The 23,589-nt window shown below is 57.9% G+C and overlaps 1 protein-coding gene across 1 annotated transcript in view; it reads right to left on the reverse strand.

Moving 5' to 3' along the window:
- The window catches only part of DLGAP2 (DLG associated protein 2), a 440,996-nt gene that overhangs the window by 58,374 nt on the left and 359,033 nt on the right, over positions 1-23,589 (reverse strand). The window contains exons 5-6 of the mRNA XM_064477626.1: positions 12,634-12,699; positions 1,231-2,288 (exon numbers count right to left, since the gene is read on the reverse strand). Coding sequence (XP_064333696.1) covers positions 1,231-2,288; positions 12,634-12,699 — 1,124 coding nt within the window. The remainder of the gene's footprint in view (positions 1-1,230; positions 2,289-12,633; positions 12,700-23,589) is intronic.

A 23,589-nucleotide genomic window follows, 5' to 3' on the forward strand; every position in this document is an offset into this window, starting at 1 on the left:
GACGAAGCACTGGAGGGGGTCCAGCTCGCCGTGTGCCGGTCTCTGTCCGCGGTGGGCCGTGTGGGTTTATTTCAACGTGCCCTGGATGGGAAGGAGGGTGGGGCGTGGGTGAGACAAGACGAGCCAGGAATGGATGGTTCCAGAAGCTGGGTGGCGGGTCTGGCTCCGAGGGACCCAGCACCACAGCTGGAGGTCCACTCTGAAGTACTGAGGGGACACCGCGTTAGAGAGTTCCCAGGTACAAACAGAGAAAGACGAGAGAGGTCTGCTTCTCTAAGAATGAGTGCACGGGGCCCTGGACGCCCTCATCAGGTCCCTTTAGACGTGTCCAGGCAAAGCCGCCATGTTTATGTCTTACCAGAGCTCGCTCACTACAAGCAGGACTTGTCCCTTCCATTGCTATAAAAATAATATTTTATCCGACTACCAATTTGTCTCCTTGAATAAATCTGCCCGCAAAAACAATTTGGATAACATTTCCGTTTAAAACAGAACCACTGGGTTTTGGACAAGGTACCAGATGGCAGTCGGAGCTGCTAAAATGATCTGCAGCCACCTGATGCCTGGAAAGACTCCCGGTTGTCTATAGTCCCATTAATTGCCCGCCTGGTGACTCAGCCGGCACTCAGCACCGTTACCCGTTGCTCTGGGAAGATCTCTAACCCGGTGCGCAGCCCTCAGCAGCTGCTGTCGGGAGAGGCGAAGTGGCTGAACTGGAATCTGACTGCACATGTTCTAAAGGGAAACTTCAGACCTTCAGTCTTTGCTGACAGCACTGTTGCACTGACAGAAGTCAGGGCAGGAGCTCCTTAAAAGAGGTGGGTGCCTCTCGGGGCGCCCCCAGCACACTCAGCCACAGCGTGATGAGGCGCTGAGATGGGAAGGAAATTATACAAAACGGAGTTCCACGGTGCGCCTCCTCCAGCCACCCACCCACCGTGTTTAGTCTGTTTTTGCCTTTGGTGAATGTGTTTCATCCGCACCCCAGAGGAACAGGTGCATTCTCCACAACCATGCGCCTCGGTGTCCTGAAGGTTTAAAGATGCTCCTGTCAGGGAAGCCAGCGAACCCGCTCTGGCCAAACCCGCCCCTCTCCAACGAGAAAAAGGACGCGGGCTGAGGCACTGCACAGTTGCTGCCAAGCCCTCGGCCTTCGAGGCGCAAAGGCGGCTGCGGGCTAGAGGAGGGGGCTCCCCCAGGCGCCCGCCCGCCGCTGCCGGGAGACCTTACCTGCAGGTAGTGGCAGGGCCGCAGCGGCGGCTTGGTCTCCGGGCGCACCAGCGGCTTGTCCAGGTGCAGCGAGCTCTTGCGGTAGGCCTCCTTGGCCTGGCTCACCGTCAGGGTGGACCAGGAGCTCCGCTTCATGTACCTGGTGTCCGGCGTCATGGCCACGCCCTCGCAGGCCGAGCACTTGACGTCGCTGTTGCTCTTGGAGGTGCGCAGCGACAGGTCCCCGAAGGGGCCCGGGAGCGCGTCGGGGTAGCAGCGGGCGAGGGGGCCCACGTGCGGCCCGCCCATGGCGCTGGGCGCCCGGTAGGCGCCGTCGCCGTCCAGGTTGTCGTCCGAGCCCCACCGGCTGCTCAGCCCCGACCTGAGCCTGCGCTCCCTGCTCTTGCTCCGCTTGCCGTGCCTGGCGTGCTGGCCGTGGTGCTGGTCGTCCGGCCGGCCGTCCCCCTTGGTCCCGTTCACGCTGCTCTTGGCCGAGCCCTCCAGAGAGTGGGACTTGGTGAAGAGCTTCTGCACGGAGTGGACGAGGTGCCGGATGCGCCCCGGGCTCTCGCCGCGCGGCTCGGCGCCCGCGGACGTCCGCTGGTACTGCAGCGTGTGGAACCCGTCCCGGTGCAGCGGGAGCTGCTTCTCGAACTGGTCCAGGAGGTTGGCCGGGATCCGGTTGATCTTGGCGCTGGCGTGGGACGCAGCGCAGTCGTCCCGGGGGTCGTAGTGGGAGCTGTAGTGCATCCGGGGAAAGGTGCTGCTGGACACGTGGTCGCCCAGAGCCACGGGCATCACCACGCAGTCCGAGTGGACGGAGGCCCGGGGGGAGCAGCGGTGGTGGTCCACGGGGCAGCTCTCTGCCGGGCGGAGCAGGTAGGGCTGCCGCCCCTCCTGCCCGTGGTGGAGGTGGCCGTGGCCGAGCTCGCAGTCCTCGGGGGGCGCCAAGCCCCACGTGTGGCCGGAGCACAGCTGCGGCGGGTTCCGACTTCCGGGTAGCCCTTTCATAGTCCTGGGCGCAGGCGAGCGCCTCTCCTCATCGAAGTGCAGAGTCGGGGACCATGAGCACTGCTGGTCTGCGGAGAGAGCACAGAAACGCCAAGTGAGGCTTGTGCGAAAGCGGGCGGGCGGCCGCCCGTGTGGAGAGGTGAGCCACCTGAGACCCCGCCCCTCCACACGTGGGCCGCTTTCATCTGTGGCCACTCCTGGTCTGAGCATTCATTTGTGAACAATCGTTTTTTAAAAGAGCACCACATTGATTGCTCCGAAGTACGAGAATGTTAAAAACTCTGATGCTCCCAGGTGTGGTTCTAGCAACCACAAGTATTTAATGTCCAGCAGATTCACCAGGTACCCTGACAGCAAGATTTTGAAGTATTAAACAACGAACAATCTGCGGGGAAAAACGAGTTACGTTTCAACTAGAAGTGAGCATTGTGGTTCAGTTTAAGAAGCTAAAAGTCACCACCTGCTGTTTAATCAGTAATACCGCCTGGCAGGCTGCTGCGTGTCAAGCTGAGCTGTTGGCCACGAACTGTCAATGCCATGTTCTCCCCAAGCAGGTCAGGAGCGGAGGTGGCCACTGCTTCTCAAGGCCACTGTCTGTATCAACACGAGGACTAAACCAGGCTGTCCTGACATCCTATTTCAGAGTTTTGATTTCCATCTGTAAGGTTCTACTCAGAAGAAACAGGATAAAAAAGCTTATTTTGTAAGCTGCAGCGTCACACACAGACCCTCAGATTGCAGGTGCCAGCTCGGGGAGGGTGCTGGCTTCGCGGCTGCTGGATGCGGACCCCAGCTGCGCTTCCTGGTAGGAAGGCGGCCGAGTCCAGTGGCTGGAACGGTGGCCTCCGGACATTGACTAGTTAGGGTTAGGGTCCCAGTGCTGCCACCACTGGCGTGTGGCCCTGGGGGCTCCCGTCCCCTTGACTGTGTGCTGGCAGAGCCGCGAGCATGTTCCAGGAGAAGGGCACGCTCCGTGTCACTCATTGAGCTGCCTGACTGTGACTGTGGTCGCTGCCACCCTAACTTCTCCCGGGCCAGCGCCGGTGAAGTTCAGGGCTCACTGGACTCCAGGACCAGCTGGGGACGCTCCTTCCGTCACTCTGCTTTCTGTTGTCCCAGGGCTTCTGCTTGTGCTTCTGTTTCTGTTGCTTCCAACTGGTCACCGAACAGACGCAGAAAATACAGGCTGCATCCTGGCACAGGACACGCACCCGTGGTACGTACACACGACGCACGTGTCCATACATGACGCGCATGCACAGTGCATGGTGTCCACATAATACACACAGGAAATGAGACTGTTACAGACGACCGCGTACACGTGTAACACATAACACGCATGCACGCCACGTAATGTCACATGTACAGGAAACAGATCCTATTGGAGCATGCAACATGCACGTAAACGTCTATGTACAATGCACATGTAATGCATAACACACATAACATACATATATTATGACGCATGCAGGAAATACAGGCTCACAGTGTACAATATGCATGTACGTGGTTTATAAAGCACACATACACCCATATGTAATATGCATGTGCAGTGTGACTTGCATGTAATACACACAGGAAATAGCGTCTATTACGGTGTGCAGTGTGCACATAACATGTACATATGGTATATAATATGCACATATAGTTTATATATAAAACACATACATGTCCACGTGTAATATGCATGGATAGTATATGATATGCACGTACTATACGTAGAAAGCAGCCTACTGCAGTGTATAATGTGCACATACGGCCTGTGAATACAACGACGTGTTCACACATAACGCGCACTTACGGCACACAACATGCATATACAGTAAACAGAGTCTATTAGTGTGTGATGTGCACGTACAGCAGGCATAGAAAATGCACGTACACATAGGCAATATGGATAGATAACATATAATATGCGTATGTTGTGATACTTGCGGGAAATGCACTCGTGTAACATGCACCTGTGGCTTATACATAACACACACCCCACAGACGGCACGCGTACATGCACATAACGTGATGTAATATGCGCAGGAATAGGGTCTGTTACGTAACGTGCACGCGTGCGTGTAACGCACATGTTCACATAATACGCACACATGGTATGTAACGTGCACTACACACACCAAGTGCATACGTGTCCACACAGCACGCACGGGTGGTAAACAGCACACACACACCACGCACAGGAAACGAGACTGCTATAGTGCGCAACGTGCACACACAACGCACATTCCTATGTAATCTGCGTGTACTGTAACACACGCAGGAAACACAGACTCAGGAAGCGGACTCCAACAGGAGAGCGAGTGGGAAGGTAGCCTGTGGGCTGCGGCTGCACCGCTCGCGGGTTCTGGGCGGGGTCTGGTGGCCCGGCCTGCGTCGTCCCCCTGGGGTGCTCGGGTCCCTGGGACAGTGGGGGCCTGCTGGCTGCCGGCAGGGCCGCCCCCGCTCTCCACCCCACATCTCCTCCTGCACAAGGACAAGGCTGGGCTCCTCCTGCTGTCGGCTGACTGTCGGGCAAGTGTGCTCTGAACTGCAGGGCCTGCCTCCGGCCCCCGTGACACAGGCTGGCTGGCGTGGTCCTCTCTCGGTGTCGCCGGGCCACGGAGGACCTGCCAGCTCTCTTCATCTGTCTCCTCACCCTCTCTCCTCCCTGCCCGGCCCTGGTCCTCAGCTCACCTGTCACTCCCGGCTCACCTCCTGCACCCTGAGGCCCCGCCATGAGCCAGGCCCTGAGTCCTGGTTCACATTCCCCCTCATCTGTGGAAACATCTCTGTATGCCACGCTCCCCAGGCCCTACAACCACCATGCCCTGCTCCACCACGTCATCTGTCTCCTCCTCCTGTGACCCAAGCCACCCCTGGGCAGGCTCGTGTGGCTCCCGGCCGGCTTCAGCCTGGGGCCGGGCACGGAGTAGGTGCTCCGGCCGCGTGGTGCCCGATGAGCTGCTGGTCCCCGTTCTCGTTCACCTCTCAACCATCCGCGAAGGGTCCTGTGTTTGGATCACATCGAACTACTGCTACTCCTAAAAGTTACCCACAGGTTCTGCTCACGTTCTGCTCCCCAAGCTGGAACGCGTTTCCAGGATTTGTCCTCCGAGACTCGGCTCCAGCACAACCCGAGCCTGGTTCAGACGCCGCCCAGAGGGCCCTGCGCACGGCGCTGAGCTGCAGCTCAGTTGCAGGTAACAAGATCAAAGACAAAAATCAGTTGTGTTTCTGCTCATGAGCAATGACACATCTGTAAATATTAAAAACCGTTGAATGGTGTATCTTAATGGCGAGTCGTGTGGTACGTGGATTACGTTCCTACAAAGCTCTTGCAAGAAGGACAAACGCATTTGGTGGAAGAAGACAGAGACAACCAGGAAACTGAACACATACAAAGTTCACTTCAAAAAATTTTTCCTCGTGTGTTCAGAGCTCAGTGAAGAGTCTGTGTAGTAAAGTCTGCCTGCCTCTCCACGTCCTCTTTCTCGACAGCAGGACCTGCGTGACCGAAGCTGACGCCACAGCCCAGAGCCAATGTGGGGGCCACCGGGAGCCTAGTCCTTCCTTCTTGCTGAAGCTGCTCGGGTCGTGGTTTTGCATCTGCGTTTGTATCCCATCAGTGTGATTTACACGTGCTTGTCATTCACGCTTCAGACGCTTACCAAACGCGCTGAGGTATGAGTTAGCGACTAAATTCTCTTTAAGTGATTTGATAACATGAGCTCCAGTTACACAGGGACCTGCGGCAGCTGTTTCCCCAGAGGCCAGATTCCCGCTGGTGGAAGCGCGAGCGGGCACGGCCACCCTGGGCGCAGGGTCTGGACTCCGGCCTGCCTGGGGCCAGGGCTCCATCACCCAAGTTGTCCAGGAGCGGGCTCCGCGACGGCTCGCCAGCACTCCGACTGTCCTTGCTCATTCGCGGTTTTGCCTTCATTTCCCCAAAGTGCAAAGGTCTTCAAACCCAGGCACCAGAACCACTTGGGAAGCATTTCAACGGCAACTTCTGGGCGTTACCCCAGCCGAGGTGGGACTCGGTCCCTGGGGCCGCAGCTCACCCACCTGTAAACATCGAGTCTGCGTTTGCGCCTCCAACTAGCGTCCTTCCTCTCTTTGGGTCACGTGGGACTCGGTAGGCTCCCCTGAACGGCCACCCCGTGTCCGTCAGGCTTGTCGCTGAGTAAAGATGCAAGCGGGTCACTAACAATGAGGGCTTGCGCCCTGGGGCCCCGCTGGGGGCAGGCCGGCCTGCAGACACCGCGGGGCTCCCAGGCAACGCGGAGCGACTCTGCCGACTTCCGAGGCTGGGGCTGCGGGAGGGGCGGAGTCACACCTTCAGGCGCCGGGAGCCCTGCCGAGGGGTCCTGCACAGAGCCCTGGCGGGTCTCCAGGCCCTGAAGCGCTGGGGGCCCAGCTGAAACGCGTCTGCTGCTGCTGTGATTTTCAGCCTCTCCTCTCTGCTTTCTCTTTAATATTTTTTCCTGCTGTTATAAAATCACGGCCCTCAATGGACAAAATCCTCAAAGTCGGTGTGGTCTCCACCCGTTTTCAGAGTCACAGCCGTGTCTTCCCTGGGGTGCTGACGTGGCCGCAGTTCCCACTTGCGAGGGCGGCGGGGGCAGCCGGGGCCCGGAACCCTCCCCGGAGCCTGGGACCCTCCCCGGAGCCTGGACGCACCGCCCGTGGGGCGACGCCGTCAGCTGCTCCCTGGCCTTGGCTGGCCAGGAGGAGGTCCGTCTTGGTCGGGGTCAGGTGTCTTTCTCTCCCTCACGGGGTCACAGACGCCAGGCGGGGCGGGCGCTGGGATGGCCCAGGCAGGGCACCCCCGACGTGAGCCTCCGTCTTCCTCCCTCCTCTCCTGCCTCCCCGCCTTTACCACGTGGTTCGGCTGTCCGTCCGCACAGCACTCCCAGGACCTGCAGGACGCAGGCGGCAACAGGTGGCGGGTGAGACCGTCCAGAACCATGAGCCGGGGAGGGGCTGGCCGGTGTGGGGGGCCTCTCCCCTCCTGCCAGGTCCCAGGGGCTCAGGCAGAGCTCTCAGACTGGTGGGGGCCTCGTCAGGGCTCGGGGAGGGGCGGCCGGCAGGGGATGTGAGGAGAGGCGGGCAGCTGCGAGGACGTGGCCTCACTCCTGGAGGGAGGCGGCCAGAAGAGCCTCGAGGCTGCGGGGCTCTGTGTCTCCAAGGGCAGCCAGGGCCTGGGGCGGTGGCCAGGGCTGGGGACTCAGAGAACAGCAAGTGTCTTCAGCAGGTGACCCTCAAGCCTCCTCCACGCCCCAGCCGAGGGGTCAGCGACAGGCAGGGCCGGGCCCCGTGTTGCCCCGTTCACGGTCTCAGCCCTGACCCCAGCGTGACTGAGTTTGGACATGGGCCCTGTGAGGAGGAGCTGAAGGTTCAGTGAGGTCGTGGGTGGGGCCCTGACCCCCCAGGACTGGTGTCCCCACAGGAAGAGGAAGGGACACCAGGCTCTCTCTCTCCCGGTGAGGACACAGCCAGGGGGGCCTCCCAGCACCTGACCTTGCACTCCCAGCCTCCAGAGCAGGAGATGGTGAGTTCTCTGGTTCTAGCACCGGCCTGTGGCGTTAGTTGTGGTGGGAGCGGCGCCCATGAATGCAGAAAATGCCTTCTACTCGGGCGCGGTTTGACCCTCAAAGCAGTCCCACAGGGCTTTGCACTAGGAGGGTCAAACCCAGTTCCGGGATGAGGGGCCCAGCACCTGCCGCATCTCAGTAGAGGAGGAGGTGGAGCCCACACGCCGGGGGGTCACCTCCACGGTCCGCGGCACCTGCCCCGCGAGGCCGCCGGGAAGGGCACTGCTCCTCTTCTTACAAGTGTTCCCCGAGCTGGTGCGCTGAGCCCTAGGGGATCGGCCGGGGGTTCTACAAGAACTCCTCTGGGTTCAATTCTGGCCGGGTTTCCGAGGAAGTTTGTGTCTGTGGAGGGAGCACATTCGGGGGGAAAAGAGGGCACAGCCTTTAGGAGGCACAACCGAATCCGGGGAGGGACAGACCGGGGCCTGGAGAGTATGGCAGACATAAAGCAGTTTGAACGTACTACGCAGATTTTTGTGAGTTAAGAAGTATATTTTGGGTGGATTTTGATGGAGATGAAAACAGAGAATCCAGCAGAACAGCAGGGAAACCGTGAAGAGAAGGAAGACGGGGAGGGGAGAGGGGACCATCTTGTCAGCTTCCGGCCCGCGTCCATCTCCTGGAGGCTGGCGCATCCCATGTGTACGCAGACTGCCGGAGGCGGCGGCGGCAGGTGTCCCTGTGAGGCCACCACACCTTTATTCCTCTCTCTTTTCCGCAGCGATTAGGCCGGAGACGCAGGGACCCGTCTTAGCAATGCCTGCTCATAGCTGGGCCACGTGGTCCCCGCCGCTCTGCCCCCAGGAGGTCAGTGTCTCCACTCAGAACCTCAGGGCTGCAGATTCACACCCCAGGCCGGCATCAGGGCCGCTGGGAAGCCAGATTAGAAGCCTGGACGGCGACGCTTCTCTAGCCACACACACACAGCTGGTCTACTTGGCCTTCAGGTTAATAACCGAGAGATACCAGAGTTTGCTGGTTCTGCTTCACGGACCTGGCGGCGAGCACAGACAGCTGCAGTGAGCACCAGTCTGCAGAATTTTCAGCAAGGAACTGCCTGACTCGCCCGAGCGCTATGTTGTTTAATTATTAATAGCCTCAGGGCCAAGTTGTTGCTTGGTTTGTGGAGAAACTGTCAAGTAAAACCCATCTTCTGGCATGTCCCCTGGACTAGCCAGCATCCAAACCTTCCCTACAGCCTGACGGCCCCCTTTCCTGCGTGTGACACTGGCTGGTGTCTGGAATCCTCTGAGCAGGTGGGGAGGCGGGCACTGAGGGTCCTGAGGGGCCTCAGAGGTGGAGGAGGGCAAGGAGAGGGCCCTGAGGGAGGGAGGACGGGGGCAGTGAACGGATACATGGTGACTGTGCAGACGGAAACGTGACACAGCACTGTGCTCACTAATTCTAGAAACTTCTAGAAGTTTCTCTGGAGGAAATGAGCAGGGACACCCATCAAGTTGCAGAGCTACACCTCCCCACGTGCGCCTGGGGTGTTTATAAAATGACACAAAAACAAACGCCTAAAAGGGGAGTTCTTTTAAAATTAGTGATGTGTCGCCATTACCGTGAGACACTCATGCAGCTGAGCGGTGTGCAGACCTTAACCCAAAGCTGCAGAGTGCCCTTCACAGAAAGATGTCTCACAGCACACGTGCCCGTCCCGAGGAGCTCTAAGCGTCAGGAGGTTATCATTCTACATTCAGGTGTTTGTAAAGCTGCACAGTGTGTCCGTTTTCTCAGTGTTGTGTCTCCATTGCTATCTGCCTAATATTCTTTGATGGATCATTTAATCTGCCTCTTTTTCATGTCAGTTTGCAGCTGACTTGCCATTGCAGTTTGGTTCAATGCAGAAGTCCTCATAAAGGCTTATAAATCGCAAAGTCCTTACGGCTGACTTAACCGTGACGCCGGCGGGAGAGCAGAGTAGCCGCCGTCAGAAGCCACGTCTCTCAGAGCGAGCCAACGCCACAGAAGTCCCCGGCAGGGCAATCCCACTTCAATGTGTCTGCAGGTCGTCCCTCAAAACGCGTCTTCTGGAGAAGGTGGGTTTCCTCTTCCGCTGTGCTCGTCTTCAATGTGCTGCGTGAACCCACTTTTGTCAGAACTTAGATTCATTTTATAGAAACCTTCACCTTCCTCAGTCCACAGCCACTTTCCTCATCAGAAAATCGCTCTCCGTACCTGACACCGGGGGGCGTCAGAGGTGCGTGTGCCCTAGCCGGGAGCGGGTCGTGGGCTGTGACGCGCTTATTTCTAAAAGACAATGTTACTACTTGGTCCGTCACTAAGGAAGATTTTAGGGTTTTCAGTAAATGTCACTTACCTTTCCTTGGAGTTTTTAGAGGCTGAGGCCAGGTGAAAAAAAAAAAAGATTGGTATTTTGAATGGGACCAGGGGGCAAATGTTCCTTGTTTTATGCTGTAAAATGTCCCTACGTTTTCTGGAAATGATAATGCTCATTTCACTGCAACAGCACTATCATCATCGTGCAGTGGCTTTAATTTCAATGCGGCACAGCAGAGCCAGAGAGCCACAAACCGGAGACCTGACAGAGCCTCAGAAAATCCGTCCAGTTCAACCCCCTCGATTTAGAGATGAGGAAACGGGAAAACCTAGTTTGTAAAATAAAATGTCTCAAATTATGGCGTTTGCTCCAAATTGGTTATTGCAATAACGTTGGGAACACAAATCAGACCTTGTCCCCTCCCTCCCACTGCCCCTTCCTCCCTCCTTCCTTTTCTCAAACCTGTCTACGAACTACCCTCTCACACACTTTACATCAGCGTCCTTGACCTGCTACACGTCAGACCCCGTGGGGAACCTGTACAGGCAGTCAGGCCAAGTCTTGCTTCACACAAACAGAATGTCCGGGCTGGGGACCGGGGGTCAGGACTTTAAATGCCCCCGGGTGACAGTGGCCAGCGAGAACCAGGGTTGAGCCCCAGTGTTTCAAAGTCTGATCAGGTCACAGGACCCGGGGCGCCCTCCCCTGGCAGGGCCACCTCTGCACACAGTCCCGCCAGGCGGCCCCCTGGCTCCCCGCTGGGTCCTGCAGCCCCGATGGCCCACATGTGTCCCCTTCCCCCACCACCCACACTGACTGCCACGCGAGGGGGACAACCAGCCAACGTTTCGAGAGCCCCTTCGCAGCCAGCGGCCACCAGGTCTTCCTGTCAGTTTCCTTCCAAGTCCCTTAAAACCTGTTTCATTCTTGTCACCAACCATCACCCCGCGGACAGACTGTAAAAACAGCCACTAAGTACTTTCCGTCCCCAAACAGTATGGTGACCTCTCAAAAAAATTAAAAATAGAATTATCACGGGACCCAGCAATTCCTCTAGGTTTACACCCCAAGAATTAAAAGCAGGGCCCTCCGTGCTCTCGGGCTGTGCCGGGCCAGGTGCCGGAAAGTCACCTCCCCGGGCGGACAGCAGCCTCCTGAGTCAGCCTCAAACCCCTGCCCCTAGAGAAGCGCGGCTGCAGGGAGCAGGCCCCCCTTGCCCTGGAGCTGCCCCAGAAGAGAGCTGTCACCACAGACCCAACGTGACGCTGAGAGTCTGTGAGCGAGCACGCCGTGCGCGGAGACCAAGCCACGTGAGCCGGCCGTTCCTCTGGGCGCTTCGCAGAGTGAAACAAAAGTAGCACATGCTCCTTCAAGTGCGGCTTCACTCCTTCTAAACAGGCATGAAGATGATTTCCTTTGCCTGTTTCCAAGTAGAGAGAGGCTTGTTTAGACTGGCAGGTGGGAAATCAGTTTCTGACTCAGTCATAGTGGGTGATACACTGCCATTCTCAGGACGATACCTGGCTTCGTAATTTTTAAATTGAAAAGCAAACTTTTTTGGTTCTCATTTCCTTTAAAAGAAATCACTGCTTTACGCAAATGGACTCCTGTGACTTTCAGAATTATTCTTTAAGCCAATCAGATGAGCCCCAGATTCACTGGCTGAAGATGTGTAAATTAAGAAAAATTCAAAAGGAAATAGAAATCAAACTTATGGTCACACGGCCAGCAGCAAGCTGACGAGGGAGCAGCACGTCCCTCGGGCTGGCCAAGGGCCCACAGCCCCCTGGAGGGCGAATTTTCTCAGTGACAGATTCCTGTTGATGTCACTTCGCCGTTTGACGTTGGATTTACCCAACGCTTTCCGTTTCTAACAGAAGCGTTTGCCCTGTTCCACGTAAGCATGACTCCGTGTCAAACCATGATGGCCAAACACGGCACCAGCCTCACGGTGTCTGTGGCAGCAGAACAATACAATTTCCACGTGACTTCACCTCGCACTGGGGAAAATCGACTGTGACAGCGATTCGAGCTCCCCTGGAAGAAAGCACGTAATTGTCCTCAGCTGCCAAACCACTGAGAGCTGGGCCTGCCCAGAGAAGTCGGCTGTGTCACGTCAAGCAATGGAGGGACGTGAAAGAAATGCAAATTAAAACGCTTTTCCTTTCCTTAGATTTAGAGTTTTTGTCACAAAGGAGAAAAGGAGAGGCGTCATTTCACATTCGTAGACACGTCTCCATCATGTTAACACCAGCCTTAATAATTAAGAATGATAATTATATTAATAACGTCCTAAATAATTAATCCATGATGACCTGGAACAATTGTGCTCCCACCTAGAGCTCCCATAATGTTGACAAACAACTATTTTTTTTTTAATTCACCACATCTTCTTTAGTTCTTATGAGGACACTCTGAAGTCAAACATATGCTTAAAACATTTTTGTGGGAAGGGTCACCGATACAGACGGGCAGGTGGTCACTCCAGCCGGGAGCGTCCGGTTACGTCTAACCTGGACATGCGCAGGGCGGAGGCGTGCACCCTACCTAGGTCCTCCTCTGCCGGCCCCGGAAAGCTGATGCCCGACTGGGCCAGGTCCCCGCCCTCTTCCTCTGCAAAGAGAGAAAAACGTCACTCTTCACTGTGTTTCTGGTGTGGCTCAGTCTCACAGTGCACCCCCCACACTCCCCACCACAGTCATGCAGACGTGCGAGGTGCTTTCCCTGTGGCCTGAACGCCCCTGCTGGGAGCTGGCGTTCTGGGCAGAAACCTCAGGAAGCACCTTGTCTGAGAACATTCCTGCGGCTGCAGGGCACCTCTGCCCCACCCAGGCAGCGCGTGTACGCCGGTCTCGGCGGCTCCTCAGTTTGCTTCAGATTTATTAGACGTGGTCTGCGTTCAAACAGGACTCTGCACACTTGGCCCCACTCCTGCTGTCCAGCTGAACCCCGCGTGGGCCCAGCGCTGCCCCGGGACTTCCTCTCGTGTCTAGAACGTCTTACGCTCTCTGAGGACTCAGGCAGCAACATCTGAAGTCTGCAGTGGCTGCTCTAATCTTAGCACGAGCTCATCTTAGGTCGCTTTTGTCTGGGCCCTTCTCCTTCTGCCGGGAGAACATTCTAGGTCACTGGCATTGATTTTCAGTTGCTCGCTCTGTGATGCCTGCAAACCCTGATACCGCTTTCTTAGGTCTGGGGGTCACCTCGCACCGGCCCTCCCTTCCCAGATGGGGCAAGGACGCCAAAGAGACAGAGGCCTGCGCTGTAAGTCCAGCAGGAGCTGGACACAGAGACATCTAGAAGCCTTCCGTCCTGGGCTGGGCTCGGCAAACTGGGCACCTTTCTCTGCAGGCTGCTCGGGGTCCCAGGGGCACTGCTGGGCCGTTTAGACCCACTGGATGCCCAGGGAGTGTCTGCCCCACACTGAGTGGAAAGTGGGAGGTGCAGACAGCGGGTCTCCATGCGGAGACGGCAAGTTTCAGGTCAGTTTCAGATACGTGTGGCATCGTCTGGGCACGCATCCTGTGAACATAATCCTACATATAGCAGCACATGCAGACTCCCGTGCCCTTATACGGCTTCCAACATTCTCAGACAGGCTTTGGGCAAACACTCCAGTAATCACATCCTTCTGGCAACAGTGAATACAGTTAGCCATGTTACAGTCTGCAGAAGGATTTGCTTCAGGGCAGTGTGGCCGGCCTGCTTACATTTGCAACATCTTCAACTCAGCAAATAGGCCTTGTCCACCCTCGGTAAGTTTACAGGATGTTAAGAAAGGGAGGTGGACGGTTTGGCAGTGAAAGGGCCTGGGGAAGCACGCTCACTTCTCAGGCAAATTTGTGGTAGAATTTCATCTTTTGGGATCTCCCAGTTACTGCTTTAAAAACACATGTCACACATCTGTACGCCGTAAGTGTCTGTCTGGACTGGGATAGTTCACGGATGAGCTGATTTGAACCATTCCGCCTAATTCAGCTGTGCCCCGTGCCGGTGATTAAGAGCCCCCTCTGCACGTTCGAAGTCGTGCTTTCGTGCTCACGAGCTGTCCACCACAAAGCTGGCCGGCCAGACGGCCACACTGAGAAGAACATAATGCAGTGTGACACTCGGTGCTAATTAAACACGGTTGCCACGGAGACGGCGTTCACGTGGCCCGTGTTGTTCGCTTGAAGCCAGTCCGCACGAGGTGGCCTGGAACAGAACCAGGAGACGCCCAAGGCCTCTGGGATATCAGCTCCCACTCACTCTCCTCAAACACGCAGACACGGGAGAAAGGACGAGGCTGGCGGCGGGAACGTGACGGTGAGCTGACGTCACAGTGTTGGACCACAAGGACGGTGCGCAGCTGACACAGACACCCAGCACAGGAAGACGCGGACAGGTGGACGGACGGACGGACGGACAGAGCCCAGAGCGAGCACCCTGCCCTTCACGAGAGGCAGGGCCTCAGGACACGGAGAACAACACTCCGACGGAGACGCGCGGCCGTGCGAGGGTTGGCCCTGAACTTGAAGGGAGGACGTGATCCCTGCCGTCCCACCTCGGCTCTGCCCTTCATCAGGTCGGGGTGAAGTGGGCCCGGGAGGGGCTTCAGTCTGGCAGAACCTGTCAGCCGAGCACCCTGAGCACGGGTCGAGGGTCAGCGACCCCCACGCTTCCGTGTCTGGTTTTCCCTGATCGGGTGCCATTCGAAGTGCATGTCAGTGTCATTAGTGGCTGCGATCCTCCCGCATCCGACAGCTTTGTCTCTTCAGCTCAGAGTTTCTGTTTCTGCCCTATTCCTGCCACGGCACAGAGCGCGCACAGGCAGGCCTGACGCCCTCAGTGTCTGAGCCGTGGGCCCGGGGAGGAGATGGGCGGGGCGCACGAGCGCATCCTGCTCTGACAGCTCTCAGAGCATCGCCGCTCAGCGCAGGCGGCCCCACCGCCAGCCCCCAGACTCAGGGCACTCACTCTCCTGGTCTCTCTGCCTCAGCTCGGACTAAGGAGAGGAGTGGCTGCCCGCCAGCGCTGACAGGAGAGCAGGGTGCCGGGAGCAGCCTGGCTGAGGCGTGAGGTGGCAGTTCAGTGCCGCGCATGGACCTGGGCACTGTGAGCCCCGTCCTCACTGGCCTCCATCCCCATGGACCCAGCACAGCCGGAGGGCTGGGGCAGCCAGTGTGCGGCGGACACGTGTGACAAGCCACGCCGTAGGACCAAGAGCGCCTGCATCTGACACCACATTCAAGTTCCCGCCGCAGTTTCTTCCCCAAACTGACACCTGCCACTGACTGAAGACGTCTGGAAACCACCCACTGACCCCTCTGCACGCACCTAGTGAGCCCTGGTCTTCACCAGGGAGACAGCCTTTCGCTGCCACGACCCCCATGGGACCCCTGACTGCACACAGGGGTTACAGTCCTCTCCAGATGAATTCACTTCATGGTTAATTTTTTTATATGTCAAAACTGTCTTGACCCAGCCATACGGTAACCACCTCTGGGTGAATCGTATGTAAAGAGGGTCTGCCTCTCACTCTGCGTGGGCCCCCTGCTCCTCCCAAATGTGGCTGCAGCCGGAAAATCCGCATGCAGAGGGTCAAAGGCAGCTGGTGGAGCCAAGAGGGAGCTGATCCGCCACCAAGGGAACGGGGGGCACGTCCCTGAAATCACCTGCACCCCCCAGACAGACGGCCGCCCTGCACGCCGCACCTGGGAGCTTGTGAAGCTACCTGAGCGAACTGGTGAGAATGGGGAACAGAACACAGGCACGGCCATCACTCGGGGATGGCGGTTCTGCCTCCACTGGTCACGGGTGTGCGCACCACTCACATCCTGGGGGACAGGGCCAGCACTGGGGTCCCTCACGGTCAGTCGGGTCAGTCCCCACACACACGTGCAGGTGGCTGTGGCACCAACATTGTGCAGTGAGGACACTGAGGGCCAGAGAGGCCACTGTGTCACCAGGGGACTCAGTCAGGGGTGAGGACCAGAGAGGCCACTGTGTCACTGGGGGACTCCCAGTCACAGCACACCTGCTGGCTCCCTTTTCCCCCAGAGTTTGTGAGATGCTTCCACTGCGACCAAAGGGTCTGATTTAGAGGAAACACTGCACTGAACTTCCTCAACAGGGTTTCCTTGGACTGACAATGGAATGAATTAAAATCCCCCAAATATAGAGGCAGAGTTCATGAGAGAAGTCATCGGGGGCAGCTGAGCTCCAGGCGGGCCCACCTGCCAGGAAGAATCCAGCTTCCTGCTTGTCAGGCAGCCCGAGGTCGGGCCGTGGTGGCCGAGCCCCATCCGCACCGTCCAGGGTGCTTTGTGTGCACAGCTGACCTCACTTCACGCCTGACCCTCCGCAGTTACGAGGACTCAGCCCCCGGCCTGGTGGAAGCAGAAATCAAGGTCTTGGGAGGCAGTGGCTTCCCCAAGCCCCATGGGGGCAGACTCCCGGGGCCGAGCCTGCCCCACGGGGGCAGATTCCCAAGGCCGAGCCTGTCCCACGGGGGCAGATTCCGGGGCCGAGCCTGTCCCACGAGGGGCAGATTCCGGGGCCGAGCCTGTCCCACGGCGGCAGATTCCGGGGCCGAGCCTGCCCTGATGGACGCCCCGGGCTCTCAGTTGTCTGGCGGCACCTGCACTGAACAATGCTTGCTCTGTCAAGCGCTGACCTGTGGACGCCCACCGCAAGGCTCGGAGGAGACGCTGGGGAAACACGCGCGCAGCCCTGGGGTTCACACCCTCTGCCGCACAAGCACAAACTGCACCTTTTGAGGAGGAGCTGCCTCTGAGCCGCGCCCACTTGGAAGCAACAACAAGACAGTGATGGTCGGGCCAGAAGGGAAAGCAAAGTTGACACAGGGAAGGGGACGGCTACGGGGAAACACCGGACTTCCTGGCGTGCAGGCACACAGCGCCCCATCACCTCACAGCCCGCGAGAGGGAAAGCGGAAGCCGTGCCTCCACCCGCGGGCGGCTCCGGACGGCGCTTCCCTTCACGCACCGAACCACCCCCTCCCGCCCCCCCACCCCGGCTCCCTGCCGGCAGCCCTCCCTGACCAGCGGCCACGGGCCAGGGCGGGTGGGCGACTCGCCCACCGCCCCCACCACACCGTGATTTCCGACGGTGCTGTTTAGTTGTGCGGTCCCAGTCTTCAAATGAAACGCACACAGAGCTCCAAACGTGACACAGGACGCTACTGGCTGATCCGGGAGAGCTGGCATCAAGGCGGGGACGTGCTGCGGCGTCCGCTCCCCCGCCGCCCCACAGCCCTCGAGGCTTCCCTGCAGACCCGGGCCCCCAGGACATGCGGCCGCCCAGGGACCACAGGAGAGGAGCGGCGCTCACGCTGGGGCTGACGGGGCAGAAAGCGAGGCTTCTGCTATTGGATCTGGGTCCCCAAGACCTTCCATCAGTGCCACCCCGAGCAGCCGGGCCGCTGGGTCCTGCCGGGGGACAGTGCCTCTGACGGCCACTTCCCCTCTGTCCCTTTTCGCCCAAGCCCAGGGGTCAGCCTGGCTCTCCCGCCCCCACCCCAGGCTCCACCCTCGGGGCCTCTTCCTGGCCCTGCATCATCTGAGCCGCCTGGTCTACCTGCTCGCTTGGCGCTCCCTCCCACCTCTGACCCATCCTCCAACTGAAGAATGTCGCTTGCCATCGGCTCTTCAGAGGTGGAGTCACGAGCTGCTGCAGCTGCAGACCCGCAACCCCACCTGGAAGGAGCTCAGGGCGGAGGCCAGGAACGGGGTGCTCTGCGCTCTGGGGAAGCCGCAGAGCAGGCCTTCGGGTGGTCAGACACTTTCAGGAGAAAAGTGTTTGAACCCAAACTCTTGTATCTTCCCATACTTACAAAAGCACTAAAACCATTAACTGAGACGCTCCCTCCTCGTGATGACGCGTGCTTGGCTGCACGCTCCCTTTGCCAAAACCTCGTCGTACACGTGGCCCTCCCCGCCGCCTGCTCTAAGCAGCCCCTCAGAGCCGCTGAGGGGGCGTCTGCCGGGCTGCGTCCTCGGTCCGTCCCTCGGACAACTGAACTCGGCGCTCACATTGCACGTCCTTCCCAGGAGACACCTGCCAGCCCTCCCTCAGGGCCGAGCCTGCCACATCCCAGCACGTGCCTCAGGCCTGGCGTTTCCTCTCGTCTGGGGAGAACGTCCTGTGTCAGTCTCCCCGGGGAGCTCTCCTTTCAGCCGTCTATCTAAAGGACGAGATGGGAGTGGGGTCAAGTTAGAACCTCTGCTTGTGGAAATGCTTCCGGACCGTGTGCCTGCAGACAGGACGCTCCCTGTGGGCACAAGGGACGCAGGACACAGAGCTCACAGAGTGACCTGTGATGACCTCGGGCAGGGTGACCGCAGGGCAGTGACCACGGGCATCTCCAGGGTGCGTGGCGTCCTGGCTCCAGGCGTGACATTTCTGGACGCACCCTGGAGATAATCTGTGAATTCAGTTCGCGGAAGGAGCAATCCACAAAGTTTGACGACCTGACAGTTTGCCCAGTTTCTAGCTTTTTCTTGCTCTTTAAAAGTTTACTTCGGCAAAAAGCGCTATATTTCAGCCGTTCCCCTAATGACAGGATCTGAAGCTGCTTAAATTAAGGATTCATCTCTGCTCCACAAGGACAAAGACACTGATTAGCTGCAGGGTTCCCTCCTCCTCCATTCCAGGCACAGCTGCGCCTCCAGCCGGCAGCCAGGCACGGCCGGAACTGTTACTAATGGCTTTTCTTTGAAACTTGTAAAAATGCTCATAATTTTATTTTGGACCCAGGATCAAGTCTCAGCAGACGCTGCCCTGAAGTCTGCAGAATTTCCACTCTGTTGAATGTCACCTAAGTCAGGCTGAGAGGAGTCACGGGAGGTAGCCCCCTGGACGCAGAGTGGGGACGCAGGGTGGGGACGCAGGCTCCCCGAGCAGGTGGCAGCAGAAGCCCCGACCTCGGGTGTCGGCATCCTCCCCTGCTCACCTGAAGCAGGGGAGGCGCCCCCATCCCTGGTCTGCCAGCTTTGAGGACCTTACCAAGTGAAGTCAGCCACCACCCTGCATTCGAGCAAACCACAAAATCATCTTCCACAGACACCCACTTATAACAAAGAGCAACACGCACTTAACTCTGCATTTCTCTAGACTCGGGGTAAAAAAATCTAAAAATGTGGAAGTAAAAGGCAGGCGTTCTCATTTAAATATCTGAAAGCTTCAAGATGAAACTGTATCTGTCTGCTGTTCAACCTGAACACGATTCACTTCCAAAGTGACATTAATTACTTTCTATATAATGTGTCTGAAATTTAAATTCCAAATGAATGTAGGGTCAAATGTTTTGCAGGACCATCGGTATTTAATGAGGTTTTACACCGAAGTTTGCCGGAAGACACGTCCACCATGTTTCAAATGTAATTTTAAAGATGGAACAAAGGCATTTTATGCAGCTTAGGAAGAGCTGGCCTTTGCAGCAGAAGTTACTGCTGCCTGGTCCCTCTGCTATGTGATCGTCTCGGAGATGAGAGATGGGCTGGAACGATGAAGAAACCAGACGCACCCTTTGTCTCCGGCGGGGTTTGCTGCTGGTGCGTCAGACGTGCCTGGGTGGGGCGGCCACGTGAGGTCCTGGACGCCAGTCAGATCCGAATTTCAGATAAACAGAGAGCAGTCCTGCAGTCTGCCCCCAGCTGTGCATCTAACATCCAAACTTACACACGGCATTCTGTGCCTTGATTTGCTAAATCTGCCTCAGTACCCTGGGGGCATCCTTTGAGAAGGACGCGGGGGCTCCCGCCTCACTCCCTGAGTTTGTGGGCGGCCCAGGGTCAGTTCACCTCACTCCGGAGGCGACTCCTGCGCGCTGGGCTGAGAACGGCCGACTTCACAGAATGAACAAGAGCAGTGTGTTAAAGGCCCCATCCCACCCTCCCCTCACCCGACTAAGAGCAGGAGACCTGACCCTCCAGCGCCCACGGAGCCCGCGCGGCCCGCCAGCGCCCCCTGCAGGGCACCCCACGCGGCCCCCGGGGGCTGCGACCTCGTCCCAGGACGAGGAGTGGGATTCTCCATCGGGAAGAACTCTGTCCCACTTTCTTTGTGATGCCAGCTGCTTTCCGAGGGGAGATCTTCAGGCATACCGGTGTAATAAAAAGCTTCAACGTTCACTTGTAAAAACCCGAAAATCCTTTGTTTGCCATCTTGTCTTCGTTTTCTGCACTCGGGGAGTTTCTGGTGGCGCCTCCCTCCTGCGCCCTGCAGAGGGACGCCTCCCACCCGGGGGAGGGGGCTGACGAGGCAGGAGGGGTGGGAGCTCCAATTATTCTGTGCCTTTTCCTGGATTTTGTGCAAATGACTTGAGGGTAAGGAGTGACGTCCCGTTTTTCTTTCCCTTTTAAAAATTGGCAAGCGTTGGTTTTCAAATATCCAATTAAAGCAGAATGGTTAAATAAATTACGGAACAATCACAACACAGAATGTTAGAGAGTTTTTAACCATTATAGAAATCCCCAACGTGATGCTGAGTGAGAGAGCAACACGCAGACTCTGGCTACGTTACAGTCCTCGTTCGCTCTGGAAAAAAAGACTGGGGGCAGGTTACCCAGATGCCAACGGTGACTGACTCCACTGGAGGAATTACGGCCACGTTTGATTTTCCTCTTTCTGCGCTTCCCAGGTTGGCTTCAACCAGCCAGCGTGCGCTTTATAAGCACCAAAGAGACGGCAGAAATACTCGGTCCAGCAGGGCCAGGATCGGCGTTTGCTTCCCTGTCAGGACTAGACGGCCGGGGGCGGGAGCGGCTCCATCCCTGTTCTGCATGCGGCTTTCACTGCTCTTCCGTTTGCTGAAACGGTGCAACTGACCTGGGCTTAGGTGGCCGCGAGGACTAGGATCCGTCTTTGGGAAAATGGGGAGGAAATGCCACTTTCACTGTCCACGATCCCAGTTCCTCTTTAAAACTCCTTTTCCTGCACGGAAATCTGGGCTCAGAAAATAAATGCGCTAAATTCACTCCCACTCAAGTGCAAACAGAGGCCGTCAGCCTCTCCCCGTCAGCGTCGGAGCCTGTCCCCCTGTGGCCACGTCTGGGGACTCTCCGCACCCAGGGGACAGGCTTCCTGTGGGCACCGCGGAGCACAGTGTGGAGGGTCTGAGCCACCCAGCAGGCCCTCTGGGCGGCCGAGCCGAGAGCCCTGCAGGACATCCTGCGCTGGAACCTGCCTCGTCACGGACTCGCCTACAACGACTGAGATTCCCTATGAAAAGCATCTTTCAGAAGGTGTGATGTTCACCTTTGCTATGTCACCAAACCTAGTGCTTCCTGGGAAGGGACTTGAGGGGGAGGACCCGGGGACAGGTCCCGCTGGCCAGCCTGCTGGCTGTGCGTCAAGGATGCAGTCACACAGCCGTCCACACTCAGCCCCGAAACCCCACCCCCCTCGCACGTCCAACCCACACCTGCCGACGGGCGCTGGGGCCGGCCTGGGACCCTGAGGGATCCAGGCCCTCGAAGGGCCACAGTCCAGCAGGAAAGTGACAGGAAGCAGCGACCGTGGGGCCTGGAGGGGAGTCCAGTCACAGGCGTTTGCAGGACCGGCGCCCTCCGTGTGGCTCTGTGGGACGCTGGCACAGCGACGCAGTAGGACAGGCAGTCTAAAGGTACGCTTAACTCTGGAGTGAAAATGTGTTATGTTCAGTTGTTACCCAGACTTGAAAAAATCCAGTTACTGTACACAATTCACGACACAAACCTCTGTCTTAAAACATTTCACGGCCAAAGTGTCACGTCCGCTCCTGTTTTCTAACAGAAGGAAGCGGGATTTGGCTTGTGCTGGACTGTCTCAGAGCCTGCGTCTCGTTCCAGACCCACCGTCGGTGCCCCGTGGCCACGAAGCTGAACTCGTTGCCTGCCCCAGGCCTGGCCATCGCTCACTACCCCGCCCCCCGCCCCATATATTAGCAAAAGCGAATCGCACTTGTCAGAAACGATGATGGGGTGACCACTGTGCGTGGACAGACCACACCCTGGCATCACCCTGCTTCTTTCAGACACCTCCCACGTCAGGTTTGCCCCCAGGAAACCAAACAAGCACAAGGATTCACGGCGGCTCCTGGACTGCAATTCATTTTAAAGCGCTCGGATCGCAGGCCGATTCTGGTTTAACGAATCATGTAGTCCTTGCCCTGAACCCCAGCCAGCAGCGGCCAGGCCAGGCTGCAGCAGCTTGGCCGCCCCAAAACAGCTGGTCTCCCGGGCCACCTGGTGACCTTCGGGGACAGGGGACGCTGACTGTCGCACCTGGTAGTGCTTCAGGAGACCAGCAGCTGCAGGAACGTGTGCGTTTTAATGCCCTGTTTGTGACACAAATGCATGACTCTCAGCCACTTGGCTTGCTGGCAGTGATCTTGCCTTCAGCAATTTGTGTTTTCTGTCACGAAAACCCTGGCAGCTTTATCCCATTTGGCAGGAAGCCCTTCACTCTTTTGAGTTGGAAGAGCCACAGTGCTGGATGGCGGGGACCGATGAGCAGCGCTGGGGCCAGGGGCTGAGGGGCGTAGGGGCCCCTGTTCCTGAGGACAGCACCCGGCTGGCCTGGGAGACGCTGAGCAGACACCCCACCCCCTGAGGACCTTCCCCTCTCCAGGTGACCACTCTCAGAACTGCTGGGACACGATGGACTCCACCCATGTCACAGCGCCGCGTCTTTTTGAATCACAGGAACCAGACTTCCTCAGCTCTGAACTGAGCGTCCCCACCTGGTCCCGCGCACACTTCCTGGCTCCACCTGCCTCAGCTCCCTACCTTCTGCAGACACCCTTCCGGGAGCACGCGGACCACGGCTCCTCTGCCCTCCCTTGAGGGCTGGCCTGCTCAGATCCAGGCGGAAGCACTCCTAGCTGTATGCTTGGGGCAAGTAACTTAAGCCTGACGGGCCCCCCACAGCCCCCAAATGAGGCCGACAGCAGGAAGTCCCAGGGTCATTTCACAGACGAGGTGAGGAAAGCCCACAGGACGCCCCTCAGCGAAGCATCTGGCACCAACACATCCTCATCCTCGGTTTCCTCCCTGGATGCCGACTTCTCCACAAAAACCCAAACGGCTCTTGGAAGATGCCACTCCTCTGTCACCTCCCTTCCAGCGTGAGGCCGAGCCACAGGAGGAGGCCTGGCCTGAGCAGGGGGCCTGGCAACGAGGGCCCACAGCGGGAGGGAGTCCGGAAGAACACAAAACAGCCGCGATCTTGAAGACGGGTGCCGTCTGCTTACTGATCTCCTGTGGCCCACCTGACCTTGTCCTCTGTCTGGGCCGGAGGCCACACCCACGCTTGGGCAGCAGGGCTCGGGCGTCCCCAGGAGGACCAGGAGGCACCGGCCCCAGGGAACCATCTTCCCACGCACTGACCCAGGGGCGCGGCCTCCTCCCAACCTCATCAGTCGTCTCTACTGCAGAAACGTTCACGGCCTGAACGTCCTGCTGGAAACAAGCCTGTTCCACTTCCCGGTCCCGCACGGAGTGCCGCGGCCGTTCCATTCTA

The sequence above is a fragment of the Camelus dromedarius genome, chromosome 22, assembly GCF_036321535.1.
Source record: "Camelus dromedarius isolate mCamDro1 chromosome 22, mCamDro1.pat, whole genome shotgun sequence".
Classification (NCBI taxonomy): domain Eukaryota; kingdom Metazoa; phylum Chordata; class Mammalia; order Artiodactyla; family Camelidae; genus Camelus; species Camelus dromedarius.